At 40.7% G+C, this 22,609-nt stretch overlaps 1 protein-coding gene and 1 long non-coding RNA gene across 2 annotated transcripts in view; both read left to right on the top strand.

Annotated features, from left to right (window-relative positions):
* Nucleotides 1-506: 506 nt before the first annotated feature.
* On the top strand, nucleotides 507-2,880 carry LOC307028011. The gene is made up of 5 exons (XR_013804810.1): nucleotides 507-718; nucleotides 805-927; nucleotides 1,012-1,133; nucleotides 1,265-1,339; nucleotides 1,635-2,880. It is a non-coding gene; the product is annotated as an uncharacterized lncRNA (long non-coding RNA).
* Nucleotides 2,881-10,883: 8,003 nt separating this feature from the next.
* pde9aa (phosphodiesterase 9aa) overlaps nucleotides 10,884-22,609 on the top strand; it is a 46,828-nt gene continuing 35,102 nt past the window's right edge. The window contains 1 exon segment of the mRNA XM_079665483.1: nucleotides 10,884-11,181. Within this exon segment, the coding sequence (XP_079521609.1) occupies nucleotides 11,119-11,181 (63 nt within the window). The 5' untranslated portion in view covers nucleotides 10,884-11,118.

The following is a 22,609-nucleotide window of genomic DNA, read 5'->3' as shown; positions in this document are numbered from 1 at the left end:
GAAGTTTATTAAAAACAGACTCAGAAGCACCCTCTCATCTGATAAATTGGAGGCATTTATGTTGATGGCCACAGAGAAATACATCCTCATGTCCTTGGACTCTGACTCTGTGATAGACAGACTTGCAGAGAAGAGTGAGCTGCTTAAAAAGCTGCTCCACTGATAAGGCGAGAAATATTTAATATTATTGTTATTATCACACATCACACATTATGGATGTAGTAATTCATTATTTGTCATTTTAATGATGCTTTTCAGAAGTTATATTGTGCTTATGTGTTGATCCTTAATGGTGTGATCATGTACACTAAATTATCAATTATTCTCCATTACAGGTTGTTCTGATATATTTGAGGAGTCGTTCTCCCTCCCGTCTATATGTGGACTTGTTCTGTCATTTGGGACCACTGTTAGAATTTGTTAAGTTTATCATGTATTTTTTAATGTTGTATAAATTCATACTTCATAATTTAAAAAACGTTTCGAAAGAAACGCACATCCCAAAAGTTTTCAACTCTAGGTGCAGGACAGAGGAAAACATTTTATTTATTTTTCAGACTTAATAATGTATCCAATTCCCTCTCAGGTTGACCACTTGACATGTGAGAGCTTGAGGAGTTGTTCCCCCTCCGTCCATGTTCGAGGACTTGCTCTCTCTCTGCCTCCACTCTCTACCTTCACTGCACCAAAGTTTGGCTGTTGAGTCTCCTCTAGTATGGTGAGTTTATCATTTTTTATGTTTTATGAAATCATACTTAATTTTTGATGATTAGAGACTTAATAATGTATCCAATTCCCTCTCAGGTTGACCACTTGACATCTGAGAGCTTGAGGAGTTGTTCCCCCTCCGTCCATTTTCAAGGATTTGCTCCCTTACTGCCTCCACTTCACCACTTTTTGGCTACTGAGAAGTCTATGATTTGTTGAGTATGTCATGTGTCTTATAATGTTATATGAATTCATACTTGATTTGTGATGAGAGACTTAATAATGTTTCCATGTCTCTTTTAGGTTGACCACCCTATATATGAGAGCCTAAGGAGTTGTTCTCCCTCTGTCCCCTTTTGAGGACCTGCTTTGTCTCCTCCATCATTTACTGGGCCACTTTTGGGTTCCTGAACTTATTTCATGTGGTGAGAGGAATGCATATGTGTATGTGTAAAGGTTTATGTGAAGAAACACACTATATGTGTGATAAAATGACAATTGGTAATTCATAAATGTCTCTTTATATTCTCTGCTACCATTATCTCCTGTCAAACAGGTTTTCCTGACCTGCTAGAAGTTCTTCTATGATGCTTGAGTCATCCATCATATCGGAGAGCTTCGTCTTGACTTTGTGAGTTTATTATGCAACTTGTTTTGTCTCAGATTGAAACAAAAGGTTTGATTATGATTATTTCCTGGCTGAAGATTTTCATATTGATGGTTTTAATTTCAAACATCTGCATATCTTTTAAGTTCAATTAACAGTTATGCAGGTAGGCCTTAGGGCTCTTTTGAGACTTAAGTCATCCTTCATGGCAGATACATTTGTTCACTAAGTGTCACTACGTCACAAAAAGGCTACATGGCTACATATATTTGTCAGTACACAGATACTGAGTACAAGTTCTGTTTGCTGTTTCTTGCAGGTCACGAATTTGGTGAGGAGTGGAGCTGGCTGGCTGCGGACGAGGAAGTATAGAGCAATACATACTTGTGCACATACACGTATATGAGAATGCATATCTATTCAGACCTGTAACCCATGTCTTAGACTTTTCACACAGCTATTTTTCCAATTCTCTATTTATGGTTTCATAATGAGTGAGTGAGTTTCAGCTCTAATGCTGCTACTGTCTGTAATATGTTTCTATTTAGATTATTTTTCAGGATATTTTTTTTAAATTATTGTCTGAGTCTGGTTTTAACTAATACTGGGCTTACACCAAAAGATTGTCACAGTCACAGACTAAAAACTGAAAGGGTAGCATAAGGGTTCTTCCCGTTAGTCTCGTCCCACCCCTAGTCATGACATAACTTCTGTTAATAAATATAAATATTAATAAAAAAGCTTAACATAAAAGACTCACAGATAGTACTTTACCACTCTTACAATGTCATACACACAGAAAGGAGGCCTTTGTGATGTTGTGTATTTGACACTATATTGAATAAAGATTGATTGATATAGCTGTCAACTTTAGTCCTTGAGTTCATAGTTAAGTGCTTTATTTGTAAACTGCTATCAAGGAATATGACTCTCCTTTGTAGTATGCATGAGAGAAGATGCCGCAAGATTAGTGGACTTCTATGTAGTGTCCGCTGATAATGTAGTGGGCTGGTCTGGACAGAAAATGCCAGGGCTGAATTTTTGTCCCAGTCCACCCCTGCTCTCATGTTCCGATTAACCCAGCTTCCCCAAATTTCTTTCTTTTTGGTGTCTATATACGCGGGGATCCGGAGTCATGGATGATCCTGCGCTCCTGTGTCATGGATCGCGAGTCCTGGATCTTGAGTCGTGGCTGTGGTCCTGGATCATAAGTCCTGGATGGATATCCTCGTGGATTCATCTTGTTATTATACACACATGCATGTCCAAACATTTGGACTACCTATGTTGCAAATGTATTATCTTTTCAATTTACACACGGCATCTATTGCACGTCTGTCCATCCTGGGAGAGGGATCCCTCCTCTGTTGCTCTCCCTGAGGTTTCTCCCATTTTCCCCTTTAAACTGTGGGTTTTCTCTGGAAGTTTTTCCTTGTACGATGTGAGGGTCTAAGGACAGAGGGTGTCGTATTGTCATACTGATATTCTGTACAAACTGTGAAGTCCACTGAGACAAATGTAACATTTGTGATATTGGGCTATATAAATAAACATTGATTGATTGATTGATTGATTGAGTTACTGTTTAAGGACATTACAGGCAAAAATATCGTTTTTTCATGTACTTGTTATTTTGGTCTATTTTGCTTCCATGTTTTCTTTCACTCTAATGGAAAGAAAACTTCCAAGAAACAAATATAAATGGTGTTCGTGTTACTACAATGTCTGAATTAATCTATAGATTTAAAGCTAATCTGAATTTAAACGTAACCTTTCAGGGGAAAATACCAACACAGGCCCAATCCCAAACCGCCCCCTACACCCTACCCCTACACACTGCGCGGAGGGTCCGCCACATTAAGTGCTGTTCCAAACCAACGAGTGCGGAGCGGTGTGGAGGGGGAGTGGGCTATCAAGCCCTCAAACAGCGAGTCTACATCGGTGTTGACTGGAGACCGGTCTCTACCAAGCCCCCAGGAAGTGCGCCGGACTCTGAGGAAAATATTTGTTGTGGCCAAACGGCAGTACTAACACTTCCGTTAGGTTGCTGGGCCCGGAAACACTTTTTCCCATTGACTTACATTGGGAAAGAGTGGTCTGTAAATTGTTGAATAATTTTTTTTAAACTAAATAAACTACCCAGTATGAACGTTTGTATAGCCCTTATTAAAAACATTTGGTCCTCAAGTTGTAAAATGTGCTAATAACGTTATTCTGAGAGTTATTTCCCTCGGCATTATGAACGCGTATGTAACCCACGGGACCCCGGCACGTTCATGTGACGTGTTCAGTACTACATGCGTTTTACCTTTACCCATGGATGCACAATAAGAATGGACCATATCACCTTACCGTTCGGGTGTTGAGAGTAGAGCTCCCTGTCGGAGCGGCAGAGCGTGATGTGAACAGAAAAATGTTTCTGTCGCAATATTATTTAAGGAATCGTTGAGCTAGCTAACTAGCATACATTGTAACTATCTGCTAACGTTAGCTTTTGCCTTCGTTTTCTAACAGTTTTTTTTCATAGGCTATAAACAGAGTTTAGATATATTTAGATATTGTACTTGATTAAAAGTAGAAGTACTCAGATCTTGTTCTAGAATAAAAGAAGAAGTACTCAGATCTTGTACTTGAGTAAAAGTAGAAGTACTCAGATCTTGTTCTAGAGTAAAAGTAGAAGTACTCAGATCTTGTACTTGAGTAAAAGTAGAAGTACTCAGATCTTGTACTAGAGTAAGAGTAGAAGTACTCAGATCTTGTACTTGAGTAAAAGTAGAAGTACTCAGATCTTGTACTAGAGTAAAAGTAGAAGTACCAGAGTGTAGGAATACTCTGTTACAGTAAAAGTCCTGCATTCAAAATGTTCCTCAAGTAAAAGTAGAAAAGTATGACCATCAAAATATAGTGAAAGTAGCGACAGTAAAAGTAGTCATTGTGCAGATTGGTCCATTTCAGAATAATATATATGATATGTTTTATAATGATTGATCATGAAAGTGTTCTCAAAGCCGGTAAAGGTGCAGCTAGTCTGAATGACTTTGTATACTGCAGGGTAGCTTGTGGATTTACTCCAGGTGGAACTAAAGTCTGATTTAACACTTGATTAGATTTCACATCATTCATCCACATCTGTAAAGTAACTAAAGGTATTAAATACATGTAGTGGAGGAAAAGTACACCTTTTACCTCTGAACTGCAGTGGAGTAGAAGAAAAAAGTATTAAAACATTGAACTACTTAAATAAAGTACAATTATCTCAAAATTGTACCCAAGTATATTACTTGTTGAGTTTATGAACGTAGTTACTTTACACCACTGGCTATACAGATAGAAAGACTAGAGGCATGAAAATACATTTTCAAAATGCTCAACAGTCCTGTCAAAATTATAAACTGACTGCTACACAATTAAAATAAATGCTTTTATATATTGTTATTAGATATGACTCTTTGGCTTTTCTGTTATTATTGACACTGCTGCTTTAGTTGTTCTGACTGCTAAAATCCTCTGTTATTCCTCATTTTAAAGCCGATATTCCGTGGGGTCGGGGGGGATTGGATCCTTGTCACCTTTTTCATACCTGATGAGTTTTGCATCCCTGATATATATATATATAACCTTTGTTGTCAAAAAACAAATAACAAGTATTGTATTGTAGTGTTTATTTTAGTGTTGTTTTATGCTTATCCACATTTTGATTTCAGAGCACAGGACAGGAGAATGCTGGGCACAACATAAAGCTCAACACTGAAGCTGGAAATGCTGAACAAAACCATCTATAGAGTTATAATATTTATTCAGCTGAAAAAGTCAAAGCTCTACGAAAATGTAATTAAAAATGTATTGCACATGGTTGGTATTTAACAACAAGGGGTGTTATAGTGTTGTAGTGTGTGATATTGGTATTTATGGAAACATTTTACACCTTTCCTTCAAGTACTATATGTTTTAGTTACTTGTGGGGTACTTAACATGAATAATCACAGTTACTATCCTTTTACTCCATCACATTTAAAAGAGAAATAGGCTATTGTTATTTTAACTCCACCACAGTAATCCATCATCAGCTTTACTTTTTAGATAAAGATTTAAATCACAATTGATCATAACTCAAAATACATTGTATATTACCAAGTGGTTTCATGTACAACCCACAAAAGTATCATGCTAAATTAAGCTCTGTTGCTTGGATATCACTAGATCCTGTTATCAGCGTAATATAAAATAAATACATAACGATTTATGGTCACATTAGCATAGCTGCTAACTGCTGCGGCCAATGTCAATGCAGACAATGTGATTTTCTGGATTTTTTTTTTCTCATTTTGTCTCTCATAGTTGAGGTATACCTAGGATGACAATTACAGGCCTCTCTCTTATTTTTAAGTTGGAGAACTTGCACAATTGGTGGCTCACTAAATACTTTTTTGCCCCACTGTATATATATATATATATATATATATATATATATATATATATATATATACAGTGCAATAATTCTTTCATGCTAAATCAGTGGTCACCAACCTTTTTAAGCCCAAGATCACCGACCTCGGTCTAGGTGAAAGGCGAGATCTACCTATTGCAGAGTTTAGTGAAAAAGACGGCACAGACAGTGCTTCCAATTTAAGGCCTTTTATATAGGCTATTGCATCTGAATGACTGTTACAATGAAGGCCCCATGATTAGCTCACGGCATATAGGTAGGGGTAAAGTGCTATTTGTTTATGCGTGGGGGGCGGACCTCACCTCCTCTAGGGGGGTCCTCACCTCCTCTAGGTCCTCACCTCCTCTAGGGGGGTCTGGGGGGATGCTCCCCGGGGAAGATTTTTTTTAAATATTGAAGTTGAAAGCATCAATCTGGTGCACTTTGAGAGCAACATGAAGAGATCTATGGATACCTCTCTCAGCACCCATATGAAACAGACCTGTAAACAGATTTTTGTTTTTCTTTATGGATATTTTACAAATCACTCCCCTTTTAAACTGTATTCTTGTTTTACTGCCATATAGTATTTCATACCTGTTTTTCATGTATTCTCTTATTGTTTGTATAACTATAATGATCGTATGAAGGTGTGCCGCGGAAGTAATCTTTTAAATAATTTGTGACAAAACCGTTCTAAACACTCAAGAGTCCTTGAGCTCACCTGAGCCCCTCAGGGAGGACTCTCCTCCAGCTTGTTGTGGAAACAGCTCCTTATGTCCATTAGTGCAGCTAGCTAACCAGATGCTAACATCACGATCCCCGCTAGCACCGGTCCCTCTCTCTCGCTCTCTCGCTCTCTCCCTCTCTCTCTCTATATCACACTAAATGCGCTATTGCCACACACACACAGAGCCGAGCTTGACTGACACAAGCACACGTGTATTTCCATTCAACTCTCTGATTGGTCTGGTGACTTGCCTCTGTTGCATTCACTGAACACGGGAAATTGCAGTCCTGCCGTCCTCTCTTGTGTCATGATGAGGTTCAAGTAAAGCACGGTTAATGTATTATATTATTGAGTTGTCTCAAATATACGTCAATCAAGTGGCACCTGCTAACGGGGTGGTGGATGATAGGTTTACTATCTAAAAACGTATTTTTCAAACATTATTATTTTAATTTGATTTTTCTTTCTTTTGTTACTTTTTTTTTTAACGGTCCGCGATCTACCCGCACCGGTCGATCGCGATCGACTGGTTGGCGACCGCTGTGCTAAATGAAGCTCTGTTGCTTGGATATTACTAGATCCTGTTACAGCGTAATATAAGTACATAACGATTGATGTGGACATTAGCATAATTACTAGCTAGCTGCTAACTGCCGCCTCGTTAATATAAAATCCATCATAATAACAAATCATTACCATGCTGTCATGAACGTGCGGTGCTGTTACGTGTACGCAAATTGACGTGCTTGATGTGAACGAGCATTTTGGTTAAAGTTGCGCATGCGCTATGAGCGGTTACTTCTCAGGCATGCTGGGAAATCATTGACGTTTCGCTCTCTCAAAAGTTGGGCCATTTTATCATCCTGCGCCAATGAGTAACTCTCATAGGAATGAATGAGGCCCCGCCTCCCATGCTGTATCCAGTTCTTATTATACATCCATGGTTCTGACGGAGAGCACCAGATCGTCACTCCGGGTCTTCCAAAAATTACAGTACCCATAAGGAGCTGTACACATGCAGCAGTTTTTGCGTGGGTGTGTCTTTAGTTGAAAGCCCAGTGGCGATCTGTCATACTGATCATACAGTCAATAACTTTGTTGTTATTAGCATCTGGTTAGCTAGCTATGCTAACGAATATAAGAAGCTTTTTCTCCAACCAGTGAGGTAAAGGCACATCTTTATATGATCATAATTATAAAAAAAACAAGAGAATAAAGTAAACAAGTTTAAAATACTATAATGAGAGTAAAAAAAAAGTTGTTATTAATAAACAAGAATACAATTTAAAAGGGGAGTGATTTGTAAAATATCCATAAAGAAAAAGAAATCTGCTTACAGTTCCGTTTCATATGGATGTTGAGAGATGTATCCATAGATCTTCTAATATTGCTCTCAAAATGCACCAGATTGATGCTTTTAACTTCAACATAAAAAATCTCCATGCCCCCCGGACCCCCCTAGAGGAGGTTAGGTTCCCTCCACTTAAATCATAGGAAACTAAATACATTTGCACACATCTTATGTCCATATCTTTCTGTTGTGATGGTCATGCCACAACCGTGCACGTGCATGCATATGCGAGTCATGGTAAAATATCTGGATTAAGAGGTTGCTTTTTCTTTGCACAGCATGAAAGAAAGGCCAAATGAATGGGCTGTGATTTTAGTATTTTTAAGCAGAGGTCAATAATTTGTACGGCCCTCGGAGGATCTTGAAAACATTTAAATGGCCCTTGAGAGGAATAAGGTTCCCCACCCCTGTATTAGAGGGTAACAGGTTGCAGAGAAGGCCTTGCCCGGTTGTGTGGAACGTAGCCACAGACCTACTCCTTACCTCTAACAAATTCAGGTTCCAGTGGGGACCTCTCTCCCTGCGTGTGCCTCTCCACCTCTGTTTCCTACTTCTTACTTGCTACCCTTTTCCCTCAACCCTGGGGATGTCTTTAGAAGACACTACACTACCCAGAATCCTCAGCTAGCGTTTGGGACTACACCATGTGCTTTGCTTCACAAACCCCCTGATTAGTCCTCAAGCTCTGTGATTGGTTTACCTCCAACTGCATTCGATATGAAAAATAACGTTTCGTAAAAGATAAAATCATACTTTATTCAGCAGTGCTTGCTTTACTCTTTGAAAGTCATCACATGAATGCATTGTAATAAATGGTTCTGCTGCATTAAATATTACACATCTGTCGTAGTTCTTTATTTATCTACAGAGCCTCAGAATAGACTGGAAACTATTATTTTACCGTTCTGTTTTTAATTAACTAAAGTCTTACTGTAAAGTGGTACCAAACAGTTTAGTGCCGGATGTAAAAAGATATTAGTAGGAGGATGTGCAAAACAGACAAACTAATTAGCCTTTATTAAAACATTAAATAATACTTTAGGTTAAGGTCTTCTTTTAAATACATGTAAGCAAAAAGCTTTGGGGGTATCTATATTAAGCCTGACAAAGTACTTGGGATTCTCCCCCGGAAGATTTTTTGAAATACTAACATAAAATACACATTCTGAATCTGGTACTCTCTTGAGAAGAAAAATAAATGAATCTATTACTACACGACATATTTAAAAAAATGAATGCCATTTTTGTTTTTTGTTACTTTTGAACCTGCTGCTCCTCACAGAGAGAAGAGGCTGTGTGAATTACATTGTGGATAAGGGTGGATAGCCCCCAATAGCCGCGTTCACACCGGAGTACTTTTCCCACTTTAGTTCCGATATAGTTCCGAAATGTCGTGTTCACAACAAAAAGAGCCGGAACTAAAATTAGTTCATGAGAACCTTTTTACCCCCTTTTCCGTCCCTGCTAGAGAGCAGGGACTCTCATGCGGTTCTCTTGTGAGAAAATAGCTATATTTCTGATTGGCTGGGCCGATTGCAAACCACGCCCCGTAAAACTCCAAAAACGTGTTGTGAAGCCACCATTTTATTATCCTCGCATTAGCATTATTAGCATTAGCATTAGCCCAGCGCAGAAACGCAGAGAGACTAATTTATGGCAACACAAAATAAAACATGGGAGCAGTGGAGATGAGGAGGTGTCGGCGTTCTGGCGATTTACTCGGAAGGCTTCAGTAGAAGCTGCTGGGAGTCCCAGCAGCTTCTACCGAAGCCAGTCCCCAACTCCGGGGACTTCCGGCCGGGGACTCCGGGTGGCAGTATACGCCGTGAAGTTGTTTGCGGCCTGCCAGTAAAACCAAAGCAGAAGAAGAAGAAGTGACGTCAGCGGCTTCATTTGCCTAATCCACCCCCAGGGACTTATTCCGGTGTGAACGCGATCTGTACTTAGTTCATCAGAACTAAAGAGTTCTGATGAACTAAGTTCTCATGAACCTTTGTGGGAAAAGTACTGCGGTGTGAAAGCGCCTATTGTTCTGAGTGTCAACATGAAAGACAGCCCACACACCTATCAATCATCAAACCGTGGGGTCTTATTTCATTACGTGTTGATGAAATATCAACACGTAATGTTGTATCAATGTATAGAGATGTACTACAGCAAAAGTATTCTCCGCTGGGACTTCCTGCAACAACACCACGCCGTTATCGTGATTCTGATTGGCCAGAAGACATTATCAAAGATGTTCTATTGAGAAGACGATCACTACATGACAAAAGTTTTCAAAACCGTTTCTGGTCTTCGGTATTTCCAGACAAGTGGCGACTGAAATCAATCTTACTAACTGCTGTCTGTGCAATTTACTCCGCGCGAGTTGGCGGACTTTATTTTGCTTACTTTAACATCATTTTTCATGGTGGGGCTAAGGTGGGGCTAAGCCATTTCTTGGTATGGCTGTAGTCTACCCCAGCCATACTGTAGCCTGGAGCCGCCACTGTCCCGACCTGATATTTTTATTTTGTATTAAATCAATATATTTTTGGAAAGGGAAACTGTTCAAACAGCAGTAGGCTAGATATATATTCATTTATAAAATAAAAAGGGGGGGGGGGGGGAAAGGGCACTTTCTCTGGAGGGGGGAACAATATTTGCACCGGGGCCAATCACAAGTTTTATCTGTTTAATGTACACACACCGTCTGACTGCTCAAACATGCGGATCAGTCCCTGATGGGTGAACTTTTGCTTAAATATCATTGGTAGGCGATGTGGCGATCCCCGTAAGGAAATTCAGGAGTTAAAGCAGCTACAGAGTGAATTGCAGGACTGTAAGCACACAAGGAAAATACAATAAAAAAACTATGATATAAGTAGCCTAACTGTTAAAACAAGATATCACAACAAGGCAAACAACCGATTGATCAGTTTAATCAACTTTGTGACTTTGTTTTGAAATGTGCTGTATGATAAGGGGAGCGTGCCTTTAGGTCAGCGTGCGGCCCCAGGAGGTGTGCGTGTGCAGTGAGTGGGGCGGGGCACGCGGCCGGGCTTTATGAGATGCTGCAGAGAGGAGGCGAAAGACGGGGGGAGCTGAGACCGAGAGGGAGGTTGTGTGACAGAGAGACGGGTAGCGGGCATGCTGTCGGACCGCTGACTCATTTTCTCCACCCTACTTTTGTGTAACGACAGTGGGAGCGGCGACCCAGGGCCCGGAGCAGGAGCCCGGAGGAGGGAGCAGGAGCCCGGAGCAGGAGCAGGAGCCGCGCAGTGACGCACCTCGCAGGGCAGAGGAGAGGGATCATGGGCTCTGCGTCCTCCTCCTACCGGGTGATTTACCTGGACGTGGACGGCAGGATTCAGAAGGTAGGACTCAGTGTGACCTGCGCTGATCCCTGAAATCACCAGTATTAATACATAATATTCTAATATCAATAAATGCTTTTTCACAAGAAAAAGCTGGGGACTCTGGGTAAATATTTGGGGGAAGGGTATAATATACAACGAAAGTGACCATGAATGATTAAAAGCGGGTGTTTCGAAAATGAGCATTTCCAAATAAAAGTTACCATAATTACAAAAATAATAATTTGTAGATCATTTTTAATATAAATATGTATTGTTTATAATTTGTTATTATCAATATCAGCTAAAGGGGACCTATCATGCAAAATGCCATTTTTAATGTATTTTATACATAAACGTGTCCCCGGTGTGTCAGGGAACTCCGCAGCGTCAGAAAATAAAATCCTCTCTTTTTTCCTCCGTAACCAAATCTCTAAAAACGGGGCTACAACGGAGCTGATCCAGATTTGCGTCCGATATGACGTAATATCTGAAATGTGGACCCCCTATCAGAAACCTTGCTATCAGAAACAATGCCCGACTGCTTGGACGTAATATGGTCGGTGCATGTTTACATTAGCATTGCTTACACTCAGAGCTAACCTTTACTGGAGAGCATGTGTGTGAAGAAGCAGGAAATAAAAAGGAACTCACCTTGTGGTATAACCGGCAAGAGAGAAAGCCTTTGAGCTCCATACTGTTTCAGAAATAATCCTTGATAATCCATGATATGGCGTTTCATCACCGCAGTATCTGCCAGTAGAATCTCCCGCATCACCCCCCTCCTTTTTTTGTGTATCAATTTTATTTAAAGCTTTATACCCCAAATCAGCACTTTTGAAACGGGAAGTGAAATAGAGGGGTATGACGCATGGCTAGAATGGGTGATATATATATGAGTCCTACAAATAGCATTTAACTAGGAGCAGTGCACAGCGCCCGGGGAGCAATGGGGGGTGGGGGGGTGTCCAGTGCCTTGCTCAGGACAGCTCCAGGAGGTGAACTGGGACCTCTCAGGGTACCAGTCCACTCTCCAAGTCTGTTCGGGGACTTGAACTGGCGACCCTACGGCTCCAGGTCCAAGCCCCTACTGACTGAGCCACTGCCCGACAATTATAATTCTAATCTAAATGTTTTACTTATGTTTTTCATTTTTTATTGATTACCAATTGATAAGTGTTAAATAGAAAAGTGCGGCAGCATAGTCGGTAAAATTGTCAAATATTTTGCTGTTGGTAAAACCCTGAAATTTACACTCTAAATCTCTACAGTAATATATGTGAGGATACAACAAAACTAAAATATGATGTTACTTCAACTGCACTATTGAGCACCGCAGGGTAAACAAATGTCTGTGGGGTCTAAGTGGATTAATCAAATGTCTTTATGCATCAGTAAGTTCATGTATGGAATGGATTTTATAGAAATATGTGTTAGTTTTATTTATTAACAGAGGCTTCTTTTTGTGTCTTCACGATCTGACTCGACTAACTAAAGGAGAACTGTGACCCTGTGTCATAAAACACTAACAAAAACATATAGCAATACGTCAGCAATATTATAGTCCCCTGTTTGAGACATGGTGCTGCAGAGAGATCAGTTACAAAGGGAGCACCAGGTCAGCCTTTATTGTTGTGTGCTGTGTATAGATGACAGTAAAGTGGTGGAATTATAAAACATTCTGGCATGGCCTATAATCTGAATTTCATGTCCGTTAACGGCATCACATTTAAATTGCTCTTTATTATCTAAATGCCATAGTTTTTTTTTTTTACTATATCATCACCAACACTGAGTTAGTTTAGCCCTTCCTGTCTTTCTTCCATCTCCATAGCCGTGGGAACATGTTTCAAATGAGGGGTGCTGTGGGGATGACACCAGGGCTGGTTCTGACCAATGTGCTGCCCTATAAGGCAATATTTTAGCTGGCAATGAAAAACCTCTACAAAAGACCACTACACTGCAAAAAGAGAAATATATTGACATGTTGGACAGCTTATATAACAAGGCTTCAAATGTATTATATATTATAACATGTTTTAATTGGAGGGGTGGACTTCACATCCTCTAGGGGGGTCCGGGGGTACCCCCCCGGGAAGATTTTTTAAACATTTTAAAGTAAAATGCTTCAATTTGGTGCACTTTGAGCGCCCAATTAGAGACTGATCTAGGGGGTTCAACTCTAAACACCCATATGAAAAAGATCGGTTTGCATTTTATCAATCAAATAAGCAGGTATGTGAACATTTCCAATAACCTACCATAGTCAATAACAAATACATGTAACTTATTTTATTTGCGTTGTTCATTCATATCTTATTTTACAAGTTAACATTTATTTATGTATGTATATTTTAAAATCTCTCCCGTTTTAAACGATATTTTTGGTTTACTGTCCTATAGTATACATTGGAATGATTTCAAACCTGTTTTTATTTATCCTAATAATTATAAAGGTGTGCCTTGGAAATATTTGTTTACATAAATTGTGATCAAAACGTTTGAGACCCACTGAGATAACTTCGACTAAAGTGAACTATCTAAGCCCTCAGAGTCCTTTACCTCACTGAGCCTCTCAGTCTGACAGGAGAGGACTCTCCCTCCACATGTAGAAACAGCTTCTTATATCCGTTAGCGCAGCAGAAGCTAACAACAATCCCCACCGGTACCGCGGTATCCCCTCTCTCTATCTCTCTCACTTTGGCTGTGAGCTGCGGGCGCCTGCTAAGCCAACATCCCCCACTTCATCACTCACAGCACCCATCGTACAGGGCAAATGGAAAATGTAACCGGGGAAAAGGGTGTTATCTTTACTTAATTATGAATGTTGTTACATCAAGGCTGAAAATTCGTTTTTTTTTTATTATATCTTGTGGAAGTGCAGATCCCCTGTCCTCCACCAGGGGGTGCTGCAGCACCCTCAGCACCCCTACTTCCCACGGCCCTGTCCATCTCCCAGATGTTTTTGTGTGAGGGTGAAGGGTAACCCACCCAGCCTCACACTGCACGATTCTTCTCTCACCTCAGAGCCTTTCTTTAGGGGTGGATGTTAATAATAATCATATAATAAATCCTGCAAATAATCAAGGAAACAGAGACATGTTGTTGTAAAACAGCTGCAATAAATCCAAACCTACTGTGTCAGCTGCTTGAGTCCTTCAGATTCTGCAAGACCTGAAACACTGATAAACTGACTCCTCCTGAAGGAAAAATTGAAGTCTTTTCGTGATTAGAGGACTTTCAGCTGACTTCATTCATCTTTTCACCCACCAATCCATCGAACCACCAACCCACCCATCCATCCATTCATCCACCCACCCACTCATCCACTCATCCACCCACGCATCCATCCATCCAGCCACCCACAGTTCAATTGGAAACATGAATCACTGCCCTAATAAGAAAAATCACTACTTCCTCAGTCTCAATGAGAAAAGCGAAATAATCCAGTCAGCACAATAATCCAATATTGAAAATACCACATGCACTTATTATTCCACATAAACAGTGTACATTTCAGAATCAGAATAATTTTTATTACAAATTAAGTGTACACCAATGAGCAATATTTACACACATTTATTTATTTAATTTTTTTACTTTTATTGTCATTACACAGTAGGCCTACTTACTATGTAACGAAATGGCTTCTCTGCAATTGACCCATCCTAGTGTTAGGAGCAGTGGGCTGCCATTATGAACGGCGCCCGGGGAGCAGTGTGTAGGGAACGGTACCTTGCTCAGGGACGCCTCGGTAAAATATAAATATGTAAGAAACTGATTGCAGTATAATAAAATATGACAAATACTATGTTCAAAGTATAGACCATTTGTCCCATTATGACCCTTCTCAAGCCCCTCTCTGTTTACCCTGACAGACCAATGGAGGAGAAGCAGCCGCTCATAAAAGACCATATAATGAGTTGTATGCCTCCCCGATACTTTGCATTTATTGTGTCGTGTCTTCTTTATGGAGTTCACACATGTGTGTGCTGCACAAAACCACATAAGTGTGTGTGTGTGTGTGTGTGTGTGTGTGTGTGTGTGTGTGTGTGTGTGTGTGTGTGTGTGTGTGTGTGTGTGTGTGTGTGTGTGTGTGTGTGTGTGTGTGTGTGTGTGTGTGTGTGTGTGTGTGTGTGTGTGTGTGTGTGTGTGTGTGTGTGTGTGTGTGTGTGTGTGTGTGTGTGTGTGTGTGTGTGTGTGTGTTTCCTGCAGCTGTATGTTTGCATTTGCCTGTATTGAGTGCAGATGTATTGAGCTGTTTATTGGCAGGTCGCAGGTCACATGTTGCTAGGCTGGCAAGGCTGAGAGTCCCTGTAAACTGTGTAACAGACAATTAGATTTAGATTTACTATTGGATTACGTTATTAAGGTATTCTTTTATAAATGTATTAGATTAATTTCAGGTCAGGTAAGGTAATTGAAGATTATTGATTTGAGAGGATGAAGGGTTGGAACACAATAAGAGTGGAAGGTCCAGTGTGCATGTTTTTCATTTTAAACACATAATTTAATTTGTTTTTAATGAATAATCTGTTGCATATTCAGCTCCACTTCATACACGCGAGGTGAACAGCAGCTTCCAGTACTGAGCTGTGTGATGAGTGCGTGTTGCTGCAATGACACTTCTCTGTTGTTTGTTTCATGCTATTGTCCCCTGTTCTTATTCACGATGCTCAGATTCTGGTTGAGTGTCAAGTTTGAATATGCCGGCTTTTGTATTTGCATAACAGTGGATGTTTTATGGTGTAGGTTCATCGTCCTGGGTGCGTTCAGCAGCAGCAGGGGAGCCATTATGATAAAGAGCGCTTTATTATGGAAATCAGTCATGGCATCTTAAAATAAGAACCTGAATATTTATCTCTCTTATTTCTGTTCCTTCTCAGTAAAGCTGAGCATTGTTTTTGTTGTGAAATGGACAGCAAAGGATAACAAAGCAAAGTGTGTGTGTGTGTGTGTGTGTGTGTGTGTGTGTGTGTGTGTGTGTGTGTGTGTGTGTGTGTGTGTGTGTGTGTGTGTGTGTGTGTGTGTGTGTGTGTGTGTGTGTGTGTGTGTGTGTGTGTGTGTGTGTGTGTGTGTGTGTGTGTGTGTGTGTGTGTGTGTGTGTGTGTGTGTGTGTGTGTGTGTGTGTGTTTCCTGCAGCTGTATGTTTGCATTTGCCTGTATTGAGTGCAGATGTATTGAGCTGTTTATTGGCAGGTCGCAGGTCACATGTTGCTAGGCTGGCAAGGCTGAGAGTCCCTGTAAACTGTGTAACAGACAATTAGATTTAGATTTACTATTGGATTACGTTATTAAGGTATTCTTTTATAAATGTATTAGATTAATTTCAGGTCAGGTAAGGTAATTGAAGATTATTGATTTGAGAGGATGAAGGGTTGGAACACAATAAGAGTGGAAGGTCCAGTGTGCATGTTTTTCATTTTAAACACATCATTTAATTTGTTTTTAATGAATAATCTGTTGCATATTCAGCTCCACTTCATACACGCGAGGTGAACAGCAGCTTCCAGTACTGAGCTGTGTGATGAGTGCGTGTTGCTGCAATGACACTTCTCTGTTGTTTGTTTCATGCTATTGTCCCCTGTTCTTATTCACGATGCTCAGATTCTGGTTTGAGTGTCAAGTTTGAATATGCTGGCTTTTGTATTTGCATAACAGTGGATGTTTTATGGTGTAGGTTCATCGTCCTGGGTGCGTTCAGCAGCAGCCATTATGATAAAGAGCGCTTTATTATGTGATAAATGTGATATTTTGACCTTCCCTACTTTCAAAGTTTGCCATGATGTTGTAAAACGTTTCATATTTGGATTAAATACTTTCATTTAGTCAGATACACATCACCTGTTGGGTCATTGATTATAAATCATGTCCTTTTTGTGTGTGTGTTTACGCGTGTCTGCTTTTATGTATGTGTGTGTGTGTTTGTGCGTACTTGCATGCATGCGTGTGTGCGTGTGTGTGTGTGTGTGTGTGTGTGTGTGTGTGTGTGTGTGTGTGTGTGTGTGTGTGTGTGTGTGTGTGTGTGTGTGTGTGTGTGTGTGTGTGTGTGTGTGTGTGTGTGAGTGTGTGTGTGTGTGTGTGTGTTCCCAGTGAGCCTGCTGGAGGCCCACTGGGAACTGTAGTTGTTTCCCATTAAGAAACATTAAGAAATCCCAGCTGCAATGACACGTTCATGTAATGTTGAAATCTGCTGAACACAGCCTGAAAAATCACCTTGTTCAAATGGGTTAAACATGTGTTGCATTCTTGATCAGCTTTAGCTGTGCTTAGCTTCAGCTCGCCTTTAATCTTAATGCTAGCATTAGCTACTAACAAGATTAATTTATTAGTATGTTAGCATTAGCAGGTTAGCATGCAGTGTATTAACAAGTACAATTAAGTTAATTATTTATATATCCTATTGTGAAGCTGACCGTTGAGCGGCCCGACCAAGCAAGGAGGCAGAGGCAGAGAGTTCAAATATAACCCGGTGTGGGCATATATTAAATCATGGGCACATGATTCACAGCCTCAATATGACTGTTACCCATCACCAGCCACAAGGATCTCACCCACGCTACCTGTCCACTGACAGGGAAAATAGAGCGTAAATACACACACATTAATCAGGCATATAAGACACAGGCGGGGGGGAGGAGACAACACAGGGCACCAGGTGCACACAATCAGCAGCCACAGACAAAACGGGAGGGGGAACACTTTCAAACTAAACCACATGTGCAATATTACAAGGCCCGAAGCCGTCAGTCCACAGTGATGAAGTTACGTTCATCACATATCCTATTATAATGATATTATTGTTGGAGCTTCCCCAAAAATATTTACACATATAGAATAACAAAAGAAAATCATCAGTAATGTGGTTATAATGACCAATATGTGGGTAAAGGCTAATTAAATCACCACACTTTTATTGGTTCTTAATATTACATCACTTCATACATCGCAGCCTGTAAAAACACACTTATGCAATATAATGACTTCCATAATCCAAGACGACATCTGCGAATCTTACGCATGAGTAAAATAAAGGTCTGAGCAAAAATCATTTTTGTGCAATTTATTATCTTGATGGCACAATATACAAGCACAATATTTTCTTGTCTGTGTTATTACCTGATGGTAAAAAACCATAGGCCTACCGGGTGCTCTCTCCACCACCACCTGTTTCCCACATTTATAATCACCAGGGGCCGTATTCACAAAGCATTTTATCTTACCGCTAGGAGTGCTCCTAACTCGCGCTAAAACATTTTACGTAGGAGTTTTTTCTTAAAAGTTATTCACAAAGCCGCTGAGACCTACTCATACTAAGGATAAATCACTAAGAGTGAACTAAGAGTGACGCGCCGTTTCTATGGATTACGTCGATTCTCGTGCATGAGTTTCGAAGCGGTCAGTACGGTGATTGGTTGTTCAGAGCAGGCGGTCTCGCTGAAATTCATCCGCAACATCCCACAAACGAGCCCAGTAAATCACCGAAAAACAAGGAAATAGCCTGGGCTAGAAATGTATTCCTATCAAATAGTTATGGACAGTGCAGTTAGCAGAATACACGCATGATGACAAGTTTGTGCAGACCACGATAATGACGTTGTATATGCACGTTAAAGAGAGAGAGCAAACAATACAAATACGTAAATTGCATTAAATCAAGGAGGCAATTAAAAGCACCCTGCAAACTATTATCCAAAGAGCATATTTCCAGCACTTAAACACTTTCAATAACAGCCCATACCGCCGTTCAAGTCCCCCTATCATGATGAATGAAAACAATCTGCGTGTTGATGGAATGTACTTTCTTTCTATTGACGAACACGTCCTCATCTTTTGATGGTGCAATTATTTTTATGTGCGTCCCGTCAATAGCACCGACCACACGGGGCATACCTGCAATTGCCCTGAAGTTGGCTTTGATCCTGTGTAGTTGTTGATTGTCCAAAGGAAACCGGATAAACTGTTGGATGATATGTGGTCTAGAGAGCGCGTTGATGGTTTGGTTCATGGCACGGCTGACTGACGGTTGCGATATTCCTAAATCGTCGGCATTGCAAAGTTGCATTTTCCCTGTTGCTAAATATCGTAGTGTTGCCAAACATTTTATTTCCGGACTAATCGGGTTATTCCTGTTAGTCGGGGATGTTATTGCATCCCGCACTAATTCCACAACAAGTTTGATACCCTCACGATTTAGCCTATATCTCTTGATCAATTCACAGTCTTCCATTGTCTCCAAAACATTTCGTCTCGCAGCCATTTTCAGATTCTTTGTGAATAGGTCTTACTGAGTTAGGAGTCCTCTCGAGGACTTTTAAGCTCTCCCAGACTTAGGTGCTACTTCTAGGCCTAAAAGACTTTGTGAATTGCTCTTAGTGAATACAATTAGGAGTCCTAACTTTAAGACTGACACGCCCATTATGTTTAGGAGTTTCTCCTAAATTCGCCAGTTAGGAGCTACTTTTAGCCCTATGATCCTTTGTGAATACGGCCCCAGGTCTCCCATCCCCCCGGTGCCCAAAAACTGCCTTCTCAAAACAAAAGCATAAAATAACTTATTTGATCAACTAGAATGATACTAGAATGAAAGGAAGATTTAAACAACAAACAACAATAAAATAAATGGACAACTATTTATTAATATAAGTCCGTATATGGCTCCATCATACCGCCCTCTAATTGTGATGCTTAAACGAATCAATTACAACAAAACATTCTATGTAGCCAGGTAACACCTTTAAATATTTTTAAACTATGCCAAATATATCAAATCACATTTCTGTTTATCATACAAAATCTGCAATATGCATATATACATTCAACAAGTCATTTACATTAGCTCCCACTTGGATCCCCGCAAAGTTCATGCTGCATCAGTGTCTCTCATGGTATTGCCACTACTCACTGTCCCTGTGGCAGGAGACAATAGTCCAAAGAGTAACAGTGTAGTATGAAATAGAGAGGTTTGTGTATGGAAAGATGTAAGAAAGATAGTATGCGTGTGTGCAGGGGATAAGGGGTAGGGCATTGGTTAGCTCTTTAAGCTCAGTTGGTTTCCAGGAGTATACAGAGCTTACTAATGGGCCTTTGCAGTCTTAGTCTGAACCAAGACACTTCTGACCAGACCTTTGGGTCCAGGCAGGGTTTTAATCACACGGCCGAGGGACCTTGAGTTCCTTGGTGCTGTTTCATCGACGATGACCACAATATCGTTGGGTTGAAGATTCCTTCTAGTGTTGACCCACTTTTGCCTTTGATGGCAGATATTCTTTAGCCCACCTCTGCCAGAAGAGGTCTGCAATGTATTGAACATGTCTCCATCTTTGCAGAAGAGTGCAGGTGGTAAGAGTGGTTTGGTTTTTAGCTGCAGCAGGTGGTTTGGCGTGAGGGGTTCTAAATCATTAGGATCAGCTGACACAGTTGTGATTGGTCTGTCATTGAGAATAGATTCAACTTCACAAAAGGCAGTTTGTAGCATTTCATCATCCATGACCTGATGTTTAAGAACTGAAAAGAGTACTTTTTTCCCTAGCCTGATCATTACATGTTACTTAGACGCTTTTATCCAAAGCGACTTACATACTCAATACTGTAGGTAATCCCCACAGGAGCACTTTGGGGTGAAGTGTCTCAGGGACACAACGACATGCTGACTGCAGTGGGGTTTGAACCTGTGCTCCCCTGATCCCAACACTAACGCACTAGTCCACTGCGCCCACACTCCTCCAAAGTGTGCTCCTGATGGGGGATTGAACAGCCACTTGACTTGCTCAGTGAGCAGGGAATCCTGGATCCTTTTCTGATCAAGCTGGTTTAGAGCAGTCTCCAGTTCTTTCTGAGCACCTACAAAGTTAGTCCCACAATCTGTCTAGATCAGGGGTGGGGAACCTTTTTCCTCTCAAGGGCCATTTAAATGTTTTCAACATCCTCCGAGGGCCATACATACGATTGACCTCTGCTTAAAAATACTAAAATCACAGCCCATTCATTTGGCCTTTCTTTCATGCTGTGCAAAGAAAAAGCAACCTCTTAATCCAGATATCTTACCATGACTCGTGGCATGACCATCACAACAGAAAGATATTGACACAAGATGTGTGCAACTGTATTTAGTTTCCTATCCATGTGGACATGATTTAAGTGTGTGTGTGGGGGGGGGAGCTAACCTCCTCTAGGGGGGTCCGGGGGGCATGCTCCCCCGTGAAGATTTTTTTTAAATGTTGAAGTTAAAAGCATCAATCTGGTGCACTTTGAGAGCAACATTAAGAGATCTATGGATACATCTCTCAACATCCATATGAAACAGAATTGGAAGCAGATTCATTTTTCTTTATGGATATTTTACAAATCACTCCCCTTTTAAACTGTATTCTTGTTTATTAATAACAAACATTTTTTACTCTCATATAGTATTTTATACCTGTTTACTTTATTCTCTTATTTTTTATAACTATAATGATCATATAAAGATGTGCCTTTACCTCACTGGTTGGAGAAAAAGCTTCTTATATTCGTTAGCATAGCTAGCTAACCAGATGCTAATCACAACAAAGTTATTGACTGTATGATCAGTATGACAGATGAACAGATCGCCACTGGGCTTTCAACTAAGACACAGCCACTCAAAAACTGCGTCATGTGTACGGCTCCTTACGGGTACTGACATTTGTGAAGTCCTGGCCCGGAGCGGCATTCTGGTGCTCTCCGTCAGAAATACACCATTGTCAGACGAGACATATACCACGTGATGACACGTTAGGCTTGTGTTGTGTTCAAGGACCCTGACCTTGGCCAGGAAAAACAGGCACTCGCTTGTTTCATTATTTTGCGGTCTAGATTTCTTAATATTTTTTATTTTTTGCGTGTGTTACCTTGAAGGCCGTATCAAATTGTCTCGCGGGCCGTATACAGTCCGGGGGCCAGAGGTTCCCCACCACTGGTCTAGATAGTTAGAATTGGTCCTCTTCCACACGAAAACCGCCTTATGGCGTTGATGCAGGAGTCAGTATCTAAGGTACTTGCCACCTCCAGATGAATAGCTCGACTCACAAGGCAGGTGAATATTACCCCCCACCTCTTCACATGGCCTCCACCTCTTTTAACCTTGACGGGTTCGAAATAGTCAATTCCCACATGAGAGAAAGGTGGAAGGTCTGGCGCCACACGATCTTCAGGTAGGTCAGCCATTTTTTGTTCTCCAACACTTGCCTGCATGCGTCTACAAAAAACCCAAGCCTTTATTATTTTCTTTGCAGAAGAGTTGGCAGAGGGTAGCTACAGTAGAGGTTCTGGCCTAGTTTGGAGAGCATATGGTTCCTCCCAGAGTGTCCGACCTGCTGATGAATATCGCGTAGAATCAGTTCGGATATGTGGGACTTTTTTGGAAGAATTATTGGGTTTCTCAAGTTTATTGGCATAGCAGATTTACTTATGCGTCCTCCAATCCGTA

The sequence above is a fragment of the Notothenia rossii genome, assembly GCF_949606895.1.
Source record: "Notothenia rossii genome assembly, chromosome: 2".
NCBI classification, from domain to species: Eukaryota; Metazoa; Chordata; class Actinopteri; order Perciformes; family Nototheniidae; genus Notothenia; species Notothenia rossii.
Note: the sequence above shows the minus strand (reverse complement) of the source record. Positions and strands in the feature narration are given on the sequence as shown.